The sequence below is a fragment of the Cicer arietinum genome, chromosome 7 (genome assembly GCF_000331145.2).
Source record: "Cicer arietinum cultivar CDC Frontier isolate Library 1 chromosome 7, Cicar.CDCFrontier_v2.0, whole genome shotgun sequence".
Lineage (NCBI taxonomy): Eukaryota > Viridiplantae > Streptophyta > Magnoliopsida > Fabales > Fabaceae > Cicer > Cicer arietinum.
The window spans coordinates 6,546,216-6,567,163 of NC_021166.2; the positions used below are offsets into that span (position 1 = coordinate 6,546,216).

Below are 20,948 nucleotides of genomic sequence, written 5' to 3' on the forward strand. Positions count from 1 at the left end.
AAGAGTGTGAACCTTGCATAATCTGATCCCTTTAAGTGAGTGGCAGCTAAGGTAGCAGCATCTGCCCAGCACCCAGCATCTTGTAGCTGCATCAGATATGAGAACACACTTCTCTAAGAATATTAATCATATTATATTGATGACATTTCTGTTAATCTTTTATATGGAAAAGCTACAGAAGTGTTCAGAAAATTTTCTGAGAATATCCAGAAAGTTTCACTTGAATATGTTTTCCATAAAGTTTCTGAATTGCAAATGCCCTGAAAAAAGCATTTCTAAGCTAACTAGTAAGGAAGCCATTTAACACCCCAGCACGTTGACATACATCAATCTAAATTACAAGGAATCACTTGTACCTTGTCAAAGGGACTTACTTTAATTGCCACCTGAAGTACCTCAAATGTTGAGTTCTATGTACTCTAAATTGGAAGCTTCATTAGTTAAAGGTTGGTATGGCAAAATTTATGAGGAGATCAGTACCTCCTCCAGTTGTGTAGCCCAAATTCCGATGAAACATAGTAATAAAAAAACTTCCAAGTGCATCATTTAATTATTAATGTGTGTTTAATAATCCCTAGCAGCTTCTGCCACTAAGATCAAATTAAGGTTGGAATCTGCAGATTTTAACTGTCAAGGTTGCCTATTTTGGAATGCCACAGTTGAAGATATTTTAAACTGTAATAGAATTGATTCTCACAACCCGTAAGTTACAACATTAACAATTTAATAAAAAAATACTTTATTAATTGACAAGAAATTCAGAGTGATGCAATAGTTAGAAAAGGAACTGCTTGAACAAATTAAAAGTTTAACTTCCATAACATTAAAAATTCTGCAGCCAAACTTTTTCCTGTCAGTTTTTTCCTTCTGTTTTAATGTTCAGTAAATATGCTAAATTGTGCACCCAGTTCTCACTTAAAGGAAGAAAACAAAATTTCCCTGAGATAATTAGAACTTCAAAATCACCAAATGACCATCAAACATCCAGGCTCTTGTTTACAACATTATAAGATTAACAAACTGTGAGCAGTCAAGGGAACTTTAAAGTTGTTTGCATATGGTTGGATGTTTTGGTAAATGCTGCCTAACCTGAGAACACGCTTCTTGATATCTTCCAACTGCACATAGAAGATGAGTGCCAGATAGTGACCTGTCAGCTCTGACCATGTTGGCTGCAACAACCTAATAAACAAATTTCATATTAATACATGAAATATATTTTGGTACACTAACCATGATTTGTATTTTGATGCCTAAACACATACATGCATTTCCCAGTTAAACTCACCTTCACTGCAAGTTCATGAAGAGATCTTGAAACAGCAGAAGAGAGAGCTACAGCACGAAGCGCATTGACATAGAAGTAAGAACTCTCTGGAGGTGTAGAAAGCAATAAACTAACTGCAGCTTCTAGATTTCCAACTGACACAAGCCTGAGAGCCCCAAATGCAAAAGGAATTGCAAGTGAGTATATAGCTAGAAAAGTAATAATCACACCCAAAATATTAAAGGAAAACAACATTCAAAGTGGTTTCAATCACAAAAGAAGTGAGACCTAATACAATGTCTTGCACATTATAATTTCAAATAGAACAGCACTTAAAAAATCAATATATTTGTACAACAACTACCTTGTTTCAGAAGGAAGAGTTCGAGCCAAATAAATAAAGATAAGCCATATAATATCAACATAATGATAGAAGAAATATAGATTTACTTACTCATGTACACGTTTCTGCACAGCCTCTTCACCTTCTAACTTTTCATGCCAAGAAATACGCTCACTAGCACTTTTCCACAACTCTTCTTGGTCAAAAGCCATCAACCTTTGTTGACCATGACTCTGCTAAACAAAAAGAAAAACTCGGTAAGCATTTGAAATTTTAAACAACAATTCAAATGTGCGCCACTAAAAGGTATTCATGTGATAGAACCTCAACCGATGCTATAAATAAGTCTTACCAATGCATCTCCCTCCATTTCTTCTGTCGGTTTTCCCTTTGATGATATTCTAGACAATAAAGATGTTTCATCAACCTCAGAGACAGACTTTGTTGTGGGCCCTTTTGATGGTGGCTTTCTTGATAACTTAGTAATCAAATGTTTAAGGGCTTGAGGCAGCTGAAGCCAAAACAGAGCTTCTGAGGATTCACCAAATACTGTTGCTGCAAAAGCAAACCTTGCAGCACAACCTTTATCCACAATACTGGCATACAACTTGGCTCTCTCGTCGTCAAGCATGCAACCTTAAAAGATGGAAATATCGGTAGGGTTTCTAACACCAAAAGTATAAATCTCATGTGGAAGAATTCTCATAATTGAAAACTCAGCATAAGAAAATAAAAACCTTCTTTTCGATATGGTTCCAATACTTTTAGAAGCATCTCTGGCACCACAGAGTCTCCAAGAGGTGGTATGTTGATCATGTATGTGCGAAGATCCCCCACAGATGAAGGAGCTCCTGGAATTAAGTGAGGCCTCTTTTCTATGGTCGTACTGCAAGTATTAAACCAAGAAGGTTTAACACCCAATTGCAAAATCATTTGCAGTGCCTGCAGATATTTAATAAAACACAATAAATACACAAAGAGCTGATGACAAATATATATATATATATATATACTTTATATTTATACAAGAGTAGTAGTTATTCCCTCCGTCTCATTATAAGCTTCCTATTAAAAATATTACTCCGTCTCAAATTATTTGCCCCTTTAGCCAGTATTATTTTTTTCAATAACATGCTCATTTATTTAAATAGTCTATCCTCCTAAACTACTCTACAACAACTACTCCAATTAATGTGATGTTTTACTTTTTTGTAAGGGTATTTTAGTCTTAACACTGTATTTTACTATAGAAATTAGCACGACTGATCATTTTCTTAAACAGTGTTCATTACCTTAATCAACACTTCTAATGAGATGGAGGGAGTAGTAAAATTAGTAGAAGTGTTTCAAGAAAGGGAAAATAAAGTGAATTGTGTTCACTTAAACTAGCAAGTGGAACATAAAACTGACTTGTATTTCTTCACAACGGAAAGAGGAAAACTCGATTCATTTTCCTAGTAGAAAGCTTGTTCAAGATCTACAGATGATAAATTCAAAATGACTCAGGCTCTACATAATCATTCCATTTTGTGAGTATATTAGTGTTAGCTTGGTCCAGTGTCTCAACTCTCATGTAAGCACATAGTTAGTTTTTAGAAGCTGCCATTGTTGAGACAAACTCCATAATTATTGTTTTGGAGACAAACAAACAATTAATTAAATCACTAATTATGATGCTGATCATATTATCATTTAACTTGTGTTTTTGAGTGATATCACATGGTGAGTTTTCAAACAATCAAAATTGATTTCATCATCAAATCCTTGACTCATCTCATATATATAGACAAGAACACACTTTTATGAAGTATGAAATCATTTGGAAGAATACTCAAAGGAATGTCAAACTAGATTGATGGAAGAATGATTGCAGAACATTTTGGTTGTTTAGAGAGTGTTCAAAAGAACCATCTGGTTATCCTTTATAGAAGACAAAGTCAAGACAAATTAGTTTGGTAAGTCCAAACTGTAAATTAAGAATGTCAAAATCGCACATAAGGCTGTTGAGATTAAATGAACAATCAAGAGACTCAAATTGAAGGCCCAAATGTTCAAAAGAGTCTCCAGATTGATGGATCGTGAACAAGGAAAATAGGACACTGTACTAGCACTTTTTTGCAGAAAGCTACACATGCTTCTGATCACACAACGTCAACTGACATTTGACAGCTCATTCTCACACTTGTTCGCGTTTTCCTTCAATCTAAATCAAGAACGTTTCGGATTGGTCGTAAACATTCTAGACAGTAATATAAACATGTGTTTAATTGTTTTAAAACAAATCTGACACTTGGCTAATGTATCTAACAGCTATATACAACTTTATCTGAGTTTTCAAACCTTTCTTCATCTATAAAAAGAAGATCAATCAACATACAAACGCAAGAGTTTCAAGAGCAATCGATCTACACTTGATCATTTAAGCTCAAGTTGCAAAACTCTTCTCTCAAGCAAAACTCCAGTGCTCTCACTATATACGCGGATCATCTTATCTGAGTGTGTTGTAAAAATTATTTCTAGACTGAAAGGTGATTGTAGAAATTCCTTTCAAAGCTCAAAGGTGAATGTTGTAATTGATCAAAGTGTGATCATGAAACATAGTGCAAGGCAATACGTTCTGTGTTGAGCACATTAGTGGAAATCTCATAGATTGTGAGGATTGGACGTAGCCTACTTTGGATGAACCAGGATACATCCTTGTGTGATCTTCTTATCTCTTCTTTATATTTATCTTCCATCCACTAATCACATTTCACTTGTTTATAAATTGAACTGTTTCATTTAAACTAACACATACAGAACGTTCTAGAGATTAACTTATTTCAACTAAAATTGTTCTTAAGTTAATTAAAGTTAAGTGCAAGAATTAAATTTTGAAAAGGAATCACATTTCAAACCATCTTTCTAGTGATTGATATTGCGACTTCAGCCATATCAGCATAAACTATTGTAACTGCTTTTGAGTTAGTTTTCAGAGGGAGGGTGTAGGTTAACACCTCTATTAGTGTAAGTTCGCTCTCATATAAATTCTTGTAATTTGATCTTTGAGTATATTGGTTTTAGCTTGGTCCAGCTGTTCAAAACAGCTTGTAAAGCTAACACTAATATACTCGCACACATTTCATTTGTTAAAATTTCCAATTTAATGTTTTACAGCTGTTACCACACATAAAATCTATCAATAACGATTACAGTGATTGCAGACATTCACTGTGGGAGTTGATTATATATAAAGATTCCAGTTTTATAAAATTGCAGCCAAGGCGCAACATGTTTTTAACAAACCTCCATACAGAGGTTATGGCATTGTGGATTTTGAATGGTGGGCCATGGAAGTGATGCTAGTAGGTCAAAAGGCAGGAAATGGATACATTGACCCAATCCAAAACCCACAATTGGCATTGTGGATTTTGAATGGTGGCCTTTAGCCTCACGCTCTCCACTGAAAATTTTAATCCTCAAACTCCCATCTCCGGCGAACTAGCCTCTCTCATTCTCATTGTTATCTTAAAAAATCACTTTTCTGTCATCACCTTACCTTTGTTTCTATTATCTTAAATCTGTTCTCATGGTTCTGGTATTTTGTCCTCCACTAGTCCACTTTTTATTTGAGCATTTTGTTATCTTCGTTTTATTCTCATCCTGTTACTTTCTTCTGTTTTTGTTTCACTAGTCCACTTCTGATTTGAGCATATCAAATTTCCTACCCTTTTGTTTCACTACTTCTGTTAATATTTTGTTTTTTAATTATACTCTGGAGATTCTTGGAAGGAAGGTGTGTGTGTGTTTATTATGGCCGCCACGCTTACTTCATAAGTTGCAAGGCCATCCACCATATTTTTATGGCAAAATTTTGGCTTTCCTCCCTGAACCGTCACCCACTATTCATAACATCGATAGTTTTGGTAGAACACACTGAGAGAATATAAGATTTAGCTAATTTAGTAAATCAATAAATTTAATATTGGCACATTACCAAAGCATGTGGTGAAGGGAGAAGTATGGGACAGCATATAGGCATTGCCCGGAATCTCTCCTTTGTATTTCTGTTCCGGGGTGCATAACCAGGTCGTTTATCATTTCTGCATGAAAAGAATATATATGTCATTCATAAAGTCAGTCCATTATAGAAATTCTAAAACTTGGAACAACTATTTAGCTTATCATCTATACAACAAGATTTGATGATCGATTCACCTTGAATATCTATCAGAAGATTCATAATGCTAAAACGTTAGAAACATAATGAGCTAAATATCCATCGATGTTGGACTGTGTTGAGCTGAAAAAATAACTCCTCATGAAAAGGAATATTTAAAAAATGTGTATAATAATTTAAACTTTCTAATATCTTTTATACTCCAGCCAGCATGTCCAATACAAAGTCTTCCCTACCTACTTCTCCCTCTTTGGTATGTAAGTAATGTGTGTATCAAGTGTGAGACTCTAACAGGGTCTTTCTTATGTGAGAGTGAGAGGAGCAAATCTTGACGATACATATGCGGTCATTGGCTCCTCTCACTCGATACCTCCCCTAAATACATTACATGCACATAAAAAAATCTCTATAACTTAATAATGTTGGGACCATTAAATCTTATTAATTTAGAGGGGTATTAATCAATTGATAAACTAACAATATATTAATCGAAAGAATGTTTTCTCAGTTATATGAATACAAATTTAATTGCATATAAAATCATTGTATATTATAACACTCAATTACATGAATCAATTTTTTAAAAATTCTTTGTTCATACATATATTTGTGAAAATAAGTAAATGGTATTTGTGGTTTGTAGTATTTGAACAGTATTCATTATATTTACTAGTTAAATACAGTTCAATACAAGTCATTTGGATCTATGGTTCGTTGTACTAGAAATGAATAGACATTAGAAGGGAACTACTATGTAAACATGGAGAAAAATCTTAAGATCATACCCAACAAAGACTTCTCATCTAAAAGGTGTCTGAAAATCAACCATGAACGATCAAAGCGTATAGCATTATGTGCGTATATGAGAGATCACCCCACATGCACTCAAATATTTACAGCAATGGCTTGATGAAAACTGTCATTTTTGGTAAAAGTACAATATCAGACATTCTCAAGTGAGGCAAACTAAGAAATAGGGGCCAATTGGAATTTATAAGGGAAAAAATAGACCGAATCTCTATGAAAGGTGTTTTTAATATGGATGAAACTGGTCTAATTTACAGGCTAAAAGCTGATCATTCTCTTGATCGAAGCAACTTGAAGAAACAAACCATGACAAAGAAAAACTTACAATCGTTAACGAGGATAGCTCAGAAAAGTTTCCTTTGTTTATTGGAAAGAATACAAAACTAACGGTTCGAATTGTCAAAACCATGCCAACAAAAGAACATGGATGACTAGCATGCTTTTTGACAAATATGTTTGTTCACTTGACCAAAAAATGCATGGTAGAAGAAATTTGTTGGTAGTACATAAATATGCATCCTATCCAAGAAATATTGAACTACAAAAAGTTGAGAAGACCTGCAGAGGCACTGGTAAGGGATGGAGGATAGTCCTATAGCTAGAGGTTTAGGGGTACTAATGAAAACTCTAAGTCAAACCATTAAGAGAGATTCAGAGAATATCTTTAGGCCTACATGACCTGATGACAGGACTTTATGACATCCGCTGACCCATGTATCTGAACCCATCTAGTTGAAAAATACTTGGTTTTTTTTTTTTTGAAACGGCCAAAGTTAGTAAGTAGTTGTTATGTTAGTATTTTTTCCGCCTGGTTTGAACCTGGGTCCTCCAATTATTATCCCTTAGCTCAAACCAGTTGAACCTGGGTTCTCCAATTCTTAACCCTTAGTTGTTGTGGTTGTCTATGTTGTTGTCAAAAGGATCTAAATAAAGGAACAACTGAATGACATGACATCATTTATGCCAAGGCTATTTTTTTTAAGAACATTTTAATATCAAGATGAATGTTTTCATAATTACTAAAAACATTTCTCACCATCCGCCGTAGTCCAAGACATTTGACAATACCATTTAGACCAACCATATCTTGATAATAACACCAAGGAGGGAAGTAGCTAATCACTCTAAACTCCTTAGAGTAATTTGTGGCACTTACACATTAATATCAACGAGGCGAAAACTACCATCTGCCCCAGCAATGCAGAGTACCAGTGGATCATTCTTATCAGTCCGCAAGGGCAACCAATCAAGTTCCAACACAAGGGTTCCGGGAAATTGAGGTTGCAAAAGTGAATTGGCCAAGGGGTCAGGGGAGTCCTGTAAAAGATATGTTTAGAATTATGATTGAAAAATAAAAATTGAAAACGGGAAACATTATTTGTTTGCATGATAGTATTCAGTTCTAAAGATGCTTATCATAAGAAGTTCAAATATTTTATAGAACACATGAAATAAAACAACAACTAAACAGCCCCCATAATCCAGTAAAAGTAAAAGCCTGTCTTACCAAATCAAAAACAGAAAAGGTATTGTCATAAAACAGCACAGCAACACGCCCCCGGCTATGGTCCCCTGGTACAAAAGGTGAGAATTTGATTCGCCGAATTCCCTCTCTATGAGTGTTGAATGAGGAAGAATGTCCAGTTGTCACATCCCACCATCTTATGTTCCCCATTCTGTCTCCCATGACCTGGAAAACTAATTTAGTCAAAACCATTATCCAATTTAGAGCAAATTCAGTTTATCTCTGTGAGAGAGATTGAACCAATTCTAAAGCAATGATGTATACCACATGGGGCAAGCGGTAGGCCATTGCAGTTATCAATCCATCTGATGATACAAATGAAGAAGAAGGCCATTTTGGTCTGTGGACAATGCTAACTTTATCAGATAAAACAAAGTACTGTATGAACGTATTGTATATTAAAGGTAATATGCACATCTTAAAAAAACATTGATTATACTGATTACCATACCATGATAAAAGAAAGGGTTAGTATGTTTTTGTTCCATATAAAATTGGCAAAATTTGATTTTAGTCTCTATAAATGTTTATTTATTATAGTTCCTATATTTAACAAATATAGTATGTTTGTAATCCCTGACGGACTAGAAGAATAAAATTTTAATAGGGACTAAAATCCATTTTACAAATTTCATATGAACCAAAAATATATTTAATCCTAAAATAAAATAACTTCTTTGGCCTATAATACCCTTATTGTAGTAGTTAAAAAAAAAGATTGCTTAAATTAATTAATATATTGGTGGTTGAGTTACCAATAAATAATGGGACTATAGGAAAAATTAATTTATGCTTTCTTAATATTATAAAGCAACAAATAATTTGAGACAAATCAAGATTCTAAAAGAGACGGATATAACAAAATGGAGGGAGTAAATCAGATATTAACCGTAGAAGCAACAATGATAAGGATTAAATAGCGGTTAACACAAATTTCACAGTCAATATATCATGAAATACATTTAACACAATGGCAGTAATGCACATTTTTCTCAATGGAAAATTGTTAACACCTGAAATCTCGAATTCTCCGACCGTGCACTTCAAAAACTCCAAGTGCTCCATTCACCAGAGCAAATGCAAAACTTTCAGAAGTATCATCTTGTGGTCCCTCTGTGCTTGAACCCTCTGCTAATATAAATTAAAATCAGTAATCAGCTTACTCTTAATCTTAATAAAATGGTAAGGAACCAATAACTCTACACTAGCAACTATCCCGATAATATCTTAGAACTTCTAACAAATAACCCACTTGAATCTGATGGGGAAGCCTTTGATGGTTTAGATGCTTCATCCGATGCCCCAGATGTTTGATCCTTAGAAGGACGTGGAACTGTTGGAAGAGTCCATTCCAATACCGTAAATGGAAGAGCTAATGATCTAAGCTACATAGAGATAGCAAGCATTATTAACATTCAGATAAAAGAACATAATGTCAACCAGACATCTGAATCAAACTTCCTAATTAAAAAAGGAAGAATGCTATAAAATGTATGACTTCAAAATTAAAAAAGTAAAGTCCAGGCACCAATCAGGAAAGAGAGAAGCTTGTATGAACCAAGTCCAAGTTGCAATCAATAAGGAAGCATTAGAGAAAAACTAGATATTGATCCAAGTAATGGATGCCTTTATCAAGGAGGTGTGTACACTTAAACTGCAATGCCAACTTAGAGCACAATATTTATCCTTGTCCATTTTTAAGAATTCAATTAGATGATATGAAAATATCTTCTAATATCTCAATATTATCTTGTATATCATAGATTATATCTTAAAGATTAGATTGCTATCTTTGAATATCTTAGAGATCTCATAGAATTAGTCTCTATATTTTATAGTTATTATTATCATGATTTGTTTCCCAACTAGCTTAGTCGTAGGATAGGAATCAGTTCCAGTATGGTATAAATAGAGGTTGGTGCTAAGTCTTTTGTTTCACCAACCATAACAAAACATAGTCATAATTCAAAGTTTATAATTCTTTCTTTTCCCTCTTTATAAAAAATCCTATAACTTCATCAAAATAAACAAAACATGACCAAATATAGAAGTACATTAAATTCCTTGGCTTTCAAAATTACGAGTCAACAACAATAAAGTATCCCCCAGACCCTTCACAAGTGATTGCACTCAAGACCATACATACTTAAGCAAGTTTTTGAACTACATTACATACTAGAAAATATTATTTGAAAATGAAAAACTTCAATGGCTGGGTTTCAAGTGCATCTACCATGATAGGATTCTTAGTCATTGCCCAAACTTCCACGGGTGCATCACGAAACAAAATTAGAAGATACCTGAAATATTGTGAATGTCAATAACAATAATCTGAAAGTGAAAATCAATGAAATACTACTGAAAGTGAAAACCATGATGTAATAACAATAATCTGTTAAAAACAGGTGAAAGAAAAGCAAACAGTTCTGATAGACAGAGTTAGAGAGTAAACATGACCATAGAACCACTCCCTTCAAGAAAAAGAAAATAACTTGTGTCCCTTGCTATCAACAATTAAGTTTTAGAATATTAGGAGGAGAGCAAATCTTCACAACAAAAATTTCTTAACAATCAGAGTGGTGAATCTGAGAGAAAAGATAGGTTTTGAGTTCCAACACATCCATCATCTGCAACTCAGATCACAAAATTCTACAGGACACCCCAGAGACATATCAACATCCTTTAAGATCCCAAAGGTAGTATACACAATCATAAATACTTGAACTAAAGTATGGTTCACTTCCACATAAACTCAGCTTTCGTTCAGCTACTAAATTCCATCTTGATAGTACGAATTAATATGACTAGAGCTGTTAAAAAAGCCCCCAACTCCAAGGCCCCCTTAAATTTATTTTTATTAAGCCCCTAATATTAGACCCTCTATAAAAATAATTTTTTTAAAGCCCCGGCCCATTATTTCATGGGGCTTAAGGGAGTGGGCTCAGGGGGCTTATAAGCCCCCAATATTTTGTTAATTTTGAGAATTTTTTTCTAGAAAAATTTTCGAAATGTATTTTATTCGAGAAAAATTAAAAAATATTTTTTTTCTCAAAAAATTTTGTGAGGAATAAAAATCAAAAAAAATTTATCGGTGAAAAAATCGATTCTTTTTTTAAAAAAGTGGGCCTATAGGTCCACTAAGCCCACAATTTTAGGGGGCTTTTAGAGTGGGAGGCTTTTTTTTTTGGGACCTTTTAAATTATAAACTTTTTTAGCCCCTCCAACATGTGGGCTGGAGCAAAAAATTAGGGGGCTTGTCTAATTGACAGCTCTAAATATGACTAAGCCATGCCCATCAGGGCATTCATGTTTTGTATTAAGATGTCAGTACAGAAAAGAAATAGAAAAATGAGCAGCAAAAAGAAGATTCAGGAACTAAAGTAGTAACAAATTAAAGGATCATAACATAAATATAACTTTGACATTTACCTTCCAGATGAAGATGTTCTCAACGCTCTTATTGGAGCACGCTCTGGCTTTTGCAAAACTCGGAACATCTTGTTAAGACCACTTCGAAGGCAGGTCACAACTAGCTTGTTAACATATCCTCCTGATTTTTCATTAGCCTGAGTCCAAAAGCATATGCATAATAATGGAACAAAAAGCATAAATACTGTACAGAAGTATGAAATATAATAAATAGGCAATAAGCGATATGCACAAATCATAAATTACACAGGAATGAGGCCAATAGAAAGAAACGAACTATTTAGGGACTAGGAAAATAAAATAAATAAGTAAATAAATAAAACAATGTAAACAAAAGTATTAAATTATATACCTGAGTATAAGAAAATGAAACCAATCTGGAATTTCCTAGCCATCGTAGTCCCCTAACTATGCCATTATGTACAGATAAACTTGATGTAACAGCATTGGCAGAAACATCAACCACATCTATTGTCCCACTCTGTGTTCCCAAAGCAACCAGGGGAACAGCTGCTGCAGGATAATTTCCTCCACCTTCAATAATATTAGCTCATTAAACAACACTGAAAACACGGTACGCATAATTACAATTTACAATTATAAAAGTTTAGTACAAGATTTGAACAAATATGGGAGTTGGTGGGAAGATGAACTAACGAGCCAGGGTAGCAGTTAGAGAAGGGGTTGGTACTGCCAGCATAGTCACTGTTGAAGAGAGAAGCTGAAGCTGTCCAACTAAGCTAATCTGCATCAGAAGGAAAAGACAAGGAGGTTTACCAATACTAGTAAACTTCAAAATTTGAAACCAACACAGAAAATCTTAATAAGTGCTACCTAGCATTTAGATGCAGTTTTCCAGCATAGATAAGTCAGGACCCAGATTAGGACACATATTACGAGTCAAATAATACGAACTCTGACCCCAGGTTTGGAATGTAAGATCCTATTATCTACCTCTAGGAAAAAAGAACCCATTGGAATGTTCACTATCGTGCAGGACAAAATGATAATAAGAGCAGGAAGGGGGTTACAATTTGGAAAGTATTAAACTTTTGCATCTTTCTTCATCATGTTTATCATCTGGGAAACCAATTAAATAGGAATGCAGACTGCATTTCAATCCTTGCATGTGTGAGTGCAGATTAGTTTTATACATATGCACGTAAAACAGAGGGGCAAGGAATCATACTTGAACCTTGTCCCAATTAAAATGCACAAGTCGATTGCTCATCAATAAGTCAATAAACTGAAGGTACTACTGCACCATTGTTTACTGATTTCATTGTAATTGCCTATATCATGAACTCCTGCAATTTATGTTACCTGCTGTCTCCCGTCAGTATCCAAACCTGATGCAGGACCGAAGCGACTAGGTAGCACTATAACATATATCCTAATGTGACTTTAATCATAGTATACGTCACCTTAAATTATCCTAAAATAAGCCCAAAAATTTCCAACAAGAAAATAACATTTATCATTGAACTACATTTGCCCGGCATTAGCTCTCCTCTGCTTGGAAAGGAAACTTAATCTTTAGCATTTTCGGTTGATCTGGAAATCTTCCATCCAGATATATAAAAGGCACCAAAAATATTTTGAAGAACTATAATTTTTTTTTCTGACTTGCTCTCCAAATTCTATCCAACTAGGATTCATCCACATGAATACTTTACAAACTTGATTGACCAAACGTAATGGAATTTAAGTAGAACAGATATAACCTAATGAAACCAATGTATTACCATCTTTAATGTTCAAAAGTTTGTGGGTCTTAAAAGTTACATCTTGGGCTCCTCCAGAAGTAAAGGTGGTTAAATTCAAAAAAAAAAACTGGTTCTTCCTCTATGAATTTGCTCAGCTGCCTGCAAGAGTATCATCTAGGTAGAGATATCTTAGATTGGTGGAGACTTCAAATCAAACATGCCATCACAAGTGGTACATTGGTATTTGTAGCCTAAATGCTGGTTGGTTTCATTGTATCAAATTGTTAGGGAATTGGGTATTATGGGGTGCCCAAGTCCCACATCGAGTAGTATGGGATGTTCAGCGGAGTATTTAATTGACCAGGTTCTTCCCTCTTGGTAGCTAGCTTTTAAGGAAGGGTTCCCCGAGTTCTCAGATACTTATATAGTAGTATCAAAGTCTGGTTGCTAGTGGCTCGGAACGGGCTAACTATGAAGGGACTGACAAAAAATAGTCGAGTAAAGCGTCGTAAAGTGCAGCCATCCCCTCTCAAGGGCGGTGTTATAATCAGGAATTGGGTATTATGGGGTTCCCCGAGTTCTTAGATGCCAATCACATATCTGCTCCAATGTTGATTTGGTTCCAATATGTAGACTTTATGTTGAATCACTGTTTGGAAAAGCAATTAGGACTTGTGTCAATTACTTGGGAGGGAGATCAAATCTTTAAATGTTGGAGTAAATCCCAAAGAGATCCCACTTCCTCGTGAATGTATCTTGAATAGGAGTCTTTTGACTTTACTTGATGTTTGCAAAGGGAGCAACCCCGATGCATTCATTTATTAGTTTCCTTTGAAAAAACATCTCTTTCTTCCAATCCACCACCTCATACCATTTTATTAGCAGGTCCAATGTCAAGAAAGGAGTTTCATCTTCTCCATCTTTAGTTTCATCTCAGACCACTTCTCAAAGCATCCAAAGGATTGTGGTCACCTTCCAGAATCTACATATAGACTGGCCGCATATTCTCATTCCTTTAAAGCAAGCATTGCACACATACAAACTTTCAATCATAAACCATAACCCGTCCAGTACTGCTCTATGTCTTGCCATGAATGACAGAGACTAGATATGTTTCTCAGCTTCTCGCAGATAACTTAGAATATAGAAACTCCAAAAACTACCAGGAGAGGAACAGAATAAGATATTGTCATCAGGAAAGACTATCTCATCAGTGTTCGGAGCCTCCTCAATCTTTCTCCATATCCAACATGAAGGTTCCCTTAAACAAGCCATCATCCGAGCAACAAAGAGAAGTCATAAAAAATTTATTATTTTATTATTTCATGATAGCAGTGTTAACGAGATAACAAGGATTCTGGAAAATGCATGCATTATGCTTTATGTTAATACAATTTTTCTATCATAATTGAGTTAGAAATGGCTTGTATTTAGTTATAGGCAGGCAGACACAAATCCAATCTGAAAAGAAAAATGACAGATATTCAGTGGTTAGTGAGCCTGTCTAGGTTTTTTTTTTTCTTCCTTTTCTCTGATGTATATCTGGTTCTAACAAATTGGATTACAATTATTTATCATTTATCACATAGGAACCCCCTTCATAGGCATATTTTTACTTAACTGACACTGGCAAATTTAACGATATGCCTGCCATAACACCTCTAACCCACATAGAATCTAAATAGTACTCTAGCTGTACTAATATCATCAATAGTATATCATGAAAAAATAAGTAAATTCTACAATAGTACACTGTCTATTTGCTTGCAACGACTTAAAATAACAGAAAACATGTAGGTAAACATTGAAGTGCACAATTTATTATTTAATATAATTATGTAAATATATAATAGGCTATTAAATGTGTATTCTCTATTTTGTTGTTCTCTATGTTTTCCATTTGAGCCATTGATATGGAGATAAGCCCCCCAAATTTTTTTAACCATTGTTCAAGGTAATGGTAGACAAATTAAGAATTAAATTAATTTTCTCATTTATTTTAAAATTTTCTAATATACCATTTATCCTTCACTTTTTCTTTTTTTGACTAAGCATTTATCCTTCACATTATTTTCTTATTAATTGATAAAGTGAAGATAACGGATTAATAAAAACACAATTTCTTCTGAACTGTCAATTAGGACCGAACGGAGGGGGGTATAAATCAAAGCAAGTTTGTATGAACACTTACTTTCATTGAAATTTCTTCCTGTGGCCTGCCTACATTTAGTTCCCGTCCACGAGCAAAAGATACCATAGTGTTAGAGTTGGCTCCTTGTAATGGTACGGTGCAATCATCATTGACCAAACCCAACTTCTTTTCATCCTTTTGATTGTCTGCATTCCCTTCAGCAGTCAAGAGCCAGTTCCATATTTTTCCATCATCAGATATGGAGATCAAATGTATCTTAGAAATGATTTGGGATTCGTCACAAAAGTCAAAAGGATTATCAAAATCCTCATGAAGGTAAGGAGAACTAGGTACATCGGAACAATTCTTGCCAATGTTCTGGAGAGTGGTATCTGATTGGCGTAAAAGGACGGAGAGTATTGAAGGAGAAGGGACAGAGGTGCCAACAGATGGCATTAACTCTTCCATGGAATACATAATGTGTACTTGCTCCCCACTGTGATCACATGCAGATAAGAATAACTCTTAGTTACAGAAACACGCTTGCAAGTAAATCAGCTAGACAGTGATTTCAGGAAATGGAGAGGGAAAAGAGTGTGAGACAGACCAGAAATGTACGTAGCATCTACTAAGATGTATGCATAGATATTTTTGGGCACTATATACTTTATGTACGTACACCCATGGCCCAACAGTGCTTTGGAAGCTCAAATGACATCAGAAATAATTATTATAAAATATAAAACAGAGCAAAGCAAACCCAATATGGTTACTGAAACAACTCAAAAAAGCAAAATCCACATTCAAATTATAGTTACTTATAAACAATCAAATGCTGCTGATCTGTATCAGGACTAGAGTTGCATGCATCAAAGACTAATATCCTTGGAAAACTTATAGAGAGCAAATGACAAGTAGAAAACATTAGGAAGATAGAATCCTTTTCTCAATTATCCCCTATAACAATAAAGGAAGACATCATCACAAAGATACACCATCTCCTCCCCTGAACATTTGTCATTTGCCCACCTCACTTAAAAAGTCCGTTCTCTAGTCGTATAAGGACAATCTCACATCAAATTCCAGCATTAACATACAGGTTTCTCAAACACCCGAAATTCAAGCATGTTTATACTTACAACAACCAAAATTTGACAAACAGAAAAAGCAATTATAGACTCAATATATATAAAAAGAAAGCTTATAGTTCCAATCAACGGATATTGCATTATTAAAGCACCACTATGTAACTCTCTCACAACCCCTAAAATATATTAAACTACCAGTAACAACCACTACACGGTATTTGACAATTTGTGTATGCGCTAGAATATACTAACATTGATAGGAAAAAGCATTCGAATATAAGAAAAATCTAACACAAGAAACGCTTACGGTTTCCTCCTCCAGGTGCTGAGCTTGCCATCGAGATGAGCACAGTAGATCCAGTCGTTACTCGGATCAGGTAGCACGTCAAGAAGCTTGCCACAACCACGAGGCAAGGCGGAGGAAAATATCACACACTCATACTGCAAATCAAACACAATCAACTCCCTCGGAAACGTTACAAACAAAATGTGGCGCCAATGTTGGGAGAATGCGAACTTCGCTACGTAAAGAGGAAAAGCTGCAGACGCAGGTGCCGCAGCAGCAGCGGATAAACCACCGCCGGAATCTCTCTCAAGCTTAAGCAATTCGCTAGAATCAGTGCGAATCTGAAGCTCCTTAATAACAACACCTTCTTCAGAATCACCGAGATGAAGCAGCGACAATAGAAAACCTTTGAGACCGATCGCGCAGATGCGGCGCGAATCGAACGGATCACGTCGAATACAAGAGAAATATTCAGGCGAAGCATCGTATTTCCAAACGCAACGTCCAGTGGAAGCATTGAAAAGAGAAAGTGTGGAAGGTCCGGTAATCGCGGCGAGTATGAAGAGATCAGGTCGTGCCTGAATCCAACAAAGATCTTGAATACCTTGTTTAGAGTCAGTATCGAACCAGAGAATAGCAGATTTAAGGCGAAAATCAAGAAGCGCAATGCGACCTTGGCGATCGCCGGCGGCGATGAGGAGGTGAGAGGAGGAAGGTTCGGAGGAAAGGAGATGACGGTTGAGAGGAAGAGGGATCCAGCGAATGGCGGTTACGAATGGTGCGGCGGAGGAAGGTGGAGGAGGGATAGGGAATGAAGAGACTAATTGCATAGAACGTGAGTCGATAATGGAGATTGAACTGCCGGAAGGGAATGCGAGGAGGCCGTGTGGACTCAGATCTGAGGATCCGAAGTTGTTGCGACTTGATGGACCTGGGAGCATTGATTCCCATGACTCTTGTGATGATGATGGTGATAATTGTGAATGTGGTGATGATGTTGCTCTTGGAGAAGAACTACTTAACAACATCTTTGATCATTCAAATTTTATTTCATTCACTCCGGTCTCGATAGAGCGTTGCCGTTTCCCAGATTTTTCTACTCCGATACTCTCTACAGACACAAGGTACGGTCAAAGCGCGGAATGTTCTTTTGATGGATCGCTGGCTTTTGATTTTCGTTACTTTGCCGCAAAAGGAAATCAAACTCGCTTCATCATTAATTAACAGTATTAGAGCTCAAACTCATTTTTCAACACCAAATTAAATAAAAAGACTTCAAATTAATTTTTGTCCTATTGCTATTGCTATGTTGAAGTTAGACTTTAAAATATTAAATATAATTTTTGGTCTTTGAAAAGAAAATGACAATTTAATTCACACACTTTATTTAGGTGAGAGAGAAAATATGGAGAAAAAACAAATAAAAAATCATTTAATATTTAAATAAACAACGATTAAAATTAATTTTGACATATATTTATATTTAGATATTTATGCAAAAATAAATTTTATTAATTTATTTGGAAAGTGTAGATCAAAATTGCTTTTGATATATAATAACTATTTTGATTATGATAATTCTTTATGTTACATTATTAACTATTATATGTAAATAAAAAAAATGTATGTATTTGGTAAATCCATCTACGTAAAATAAATAAAACAAATAAATGTAAAAGTGTAAAAATTGAAGATGAATAATATTTTTATTATTATTATTTTTTGAAGAAAAAAAATATTACTTACACTTCCAATTATTATTATTATTATTATTATTATTATTATTATTATTGTTATTATTATTATTATTATTATTATTATTATTTATTATATTTGGAACTTTAACTTTATTTATCTAAAGTTTAAAAGTATCAATTAAAAACTAAAATTAATAACTTTATCGTAAGCATATAGAAAAATAAAATAAAAATTTTCTACTAAGTACCTCCACTTAAACCTTTCATCTCAATCTATATGAAAATTGTCTTTTAATTTGGTAAAATTTTAAAATATTCAAAAGTTTTAAAATAATAATTTTCAGAATTTTTAAAACTTTTAAAATAAAAAATTCTAAAAATTTTAAAAATTTTCAAAAATTTCAATTTTACGAAATAATAATTACATTTCGGATATAAAAATTTAGTAATTGACTTGCATTTGGTGAATCAAACTCAAAATAAAACATATGTTTATTATAAATTAAAGTTTACTTCAATTTATAAAATAAACTGTGTAAATATTAAGTGCAAGTTTTGTTTTAAAATTGAGATTGAGATTGGCAAAAGTTATCTTGAATAACTTTTGTAAAAATACACTATTTATTATGATTTGATAAGTACTACAACATAACCAAACATGCATCAAAAATAATAAAATATTAGACCTATTTTATATATTATGTAAGTTTGGGGTTAACATATTTATTCAATAAAGAGATTTGACTCAAATGATTAATGAGTTATAGTTAGAGATAAATAATTTAAGAGGGTCTCAGTTGAAACCACAACTAAAATATTTTATTGTCGTACTTTAATTTTATTCTGATTAAACTTTAAATTATCATATTTTCATTCGTCTGAAAATTAAAGGATTAAGAAAAAAAAATACATTATCATTTCTAAATTTTATTTTCAAATACATTACCAAATATGAGATGAAGAAAAACGCGACATAATTGAAGATTAATTTTTTTCACCTAAAAAACACTTTAAAAATAAATAGACAAACACAAAATAATTTCCCAAATTATAATTTTTTTCATCTAAATTATATTTCCCAAATTACAAGTGATTTAAAAAAAAAACACAAAGTGAATAAAACTATTATTTATAAACGACATATACATAAATAAATGTACTCTACATCTGAACTTAAAAATACACTAAATTACTTTATTTTTAATGAATCTTGAACTCCCTAATAGTTTTTGTCCATGTTTATTAATCTCACGTAAAAAAATTATTTCGGTTCTTTTCTTTTTTTTTTCTCTTTTTCTTGATTTATATTCTTCTCATATTTTTTTTATTTTCTCTTCTTCTTCATCTTCAAACTCTCTATTACGCTCTCGTCTTTTTTCTATTTTTCTTCTCTCATATTCTCTTTACTCCATTTTTAACATCTCTATACTTGTATGTAATTTTTTTTAATATTCTGTATTTTTTAATTATATATGTATGTGTTTTTTTTAATGTAGTTTGGAAGTTATCATATTTGTGGAAATAATGCTTTATGTCAAATTTGAATTGTATGTTCGATTTTTTAATTTTATGTAAATTTGTATTAAAAAAATGTATTGTGTACTTATTGTGCAAATTTTTTGAAATTTAAAAATATGTTAGTATATTTATTATGTATTTATTGAAAATATATTACTTTGTATATTTGAAAATAGGTAAATACTATTTTATATTTTAATAAATTTTTATTCAATTTTATATAAATTTAAAATTATTTATTTAATTATATAAATGATTTATTAGAATGTTTTATAATTATAATAAACAATTATATATAATACATATTTAATTAAACTTTTTCCAAAATAAATTTATACAATTGAATTTAAATTGTATAATAAATAAATTTTATAATTTTTAATAAGAATAAATCAATTATTTAATTATTTTAACATGAATATATAATAAAATAATATTTTTTTTAGTAGTAACATAATTTTCGAGGACAGGAACGTGAGGACGTATCTGACACATAATATTTGTAAGAATCATAATTCTATAAAACACTCTGACACGTGAGATTTGTGAGAATTGTAACTCTAAGAAATGTTTCGAACCACGACAATAGTGAAAGTTTGAGCCACTGAAAATATTATGTAACGTGACAATGACAATAATGAGGGTCATAGCTTTAGGTATGTTGTGAAAGTAAGAGCTTTGGATAATTTGAGATGATTTTTGTCATATGAATTGTTCTTTTAAATAAATATATATATTGCAAATGTTTTTGTCTAACTATGAGTTTTCGACCAACATTATAACTAAGATCGTGTTGCCTCAACAATGCTTCCTTTCCCGTTACTTTGTTTTTCATTATCATTGTTTAGGACTTTTGACCTTAATAAAATCCCATAAATTTTGTTGTGATTCCGTTTTATTGTAATTATATAATTATATTTAATTAATTGTCTTATAGTGAATATATATATATATATAGAATAATATTATATTCAAAATGATTTATGCAATAG

The 20,948-nt window shown here is 33.1% G+C and overlaps 1 protein-coding gene across 4 annotated transcripts in view; it reads right to left on the reverse strand.

The window, feature by feature from the left end:
- The window catches only part of LOC101503114 (uncharacterized), a 19,474-nt gene extending 1,497 nt beyond the window's left edge, over nt 1-17,977 (reverse strand). Inside the window, exons 1-18 of one of the 4 annotated variants that reach the window (XM_004508418.4) lie at nt 16,763-17,976; nt 15,428-15,863; nt 12,188-12,275; nt 11,883-12,064; nt 11,531-11,667; nt 10,335-10,401; nt 9,354-9,486; nt 9,115-9,229; nt 8,366-8,441; nt 8,084-8,266; nt 7,733-7,893; nt 5,587-5,692; nt 2,348-2,552; nt 1,963-2,246; nt 1,722-1,846; nt 1,289-1,433; nt 1,090-1,182; nt 13-86 (exon numbers count right to left, since the gene is read on the reverse strand). In XM_004508418.4, coding sequence (XP_004508475.1) covers nt 13-86; nt 1,090-1,182; nt 1,289-1,433; nt 1,722-1,846; nt 1,963-2,246; nt 2,348-2,552; nt 5,587-5,692; nt 7,733-7,893; nt 8,084-8,266; nt 8,366-8,441; nt 9,115-9,229; nt 9,354-9,486; nt 10,335-10,401; nt 11,531-11,667; nt 11,883-12,064; nt 12,188-12,275; nt 15,428-15,863; nt 16,763-17,769 — 3,617 coding nt within the window. In that variant the 5' untranslated portion in view covers nt 17,770-17,976. Of the gene's footprint in view, nt 1-12; nt 87-1,089; nt 1,183-1,288; nt 1,434-1,721; nt 1,847-1,962; nt 2,247-2,347; nt 2,553-5,586; nt 5,693-7,732; nt 7,894-8,083; nt 8,267-8,365; nt 8,442-9,114; nt 9,233-9,353; nt 9,487-10,334; nt 10,402-11,530; nt 11,668-11,882; nt 12,065-12,187; nt 12,276-15,427; nt 15,864-16,762 lie in introns of all 4 variants that reach the window. The other 3 variants (XM_012718050.2, XM_012718049.2, XM_012718052.3) reach the window with 3 other exon arrangements.
- Between the last annotated feature and the right edge of the window lie 2,971 nt (nt 17,978-20,948).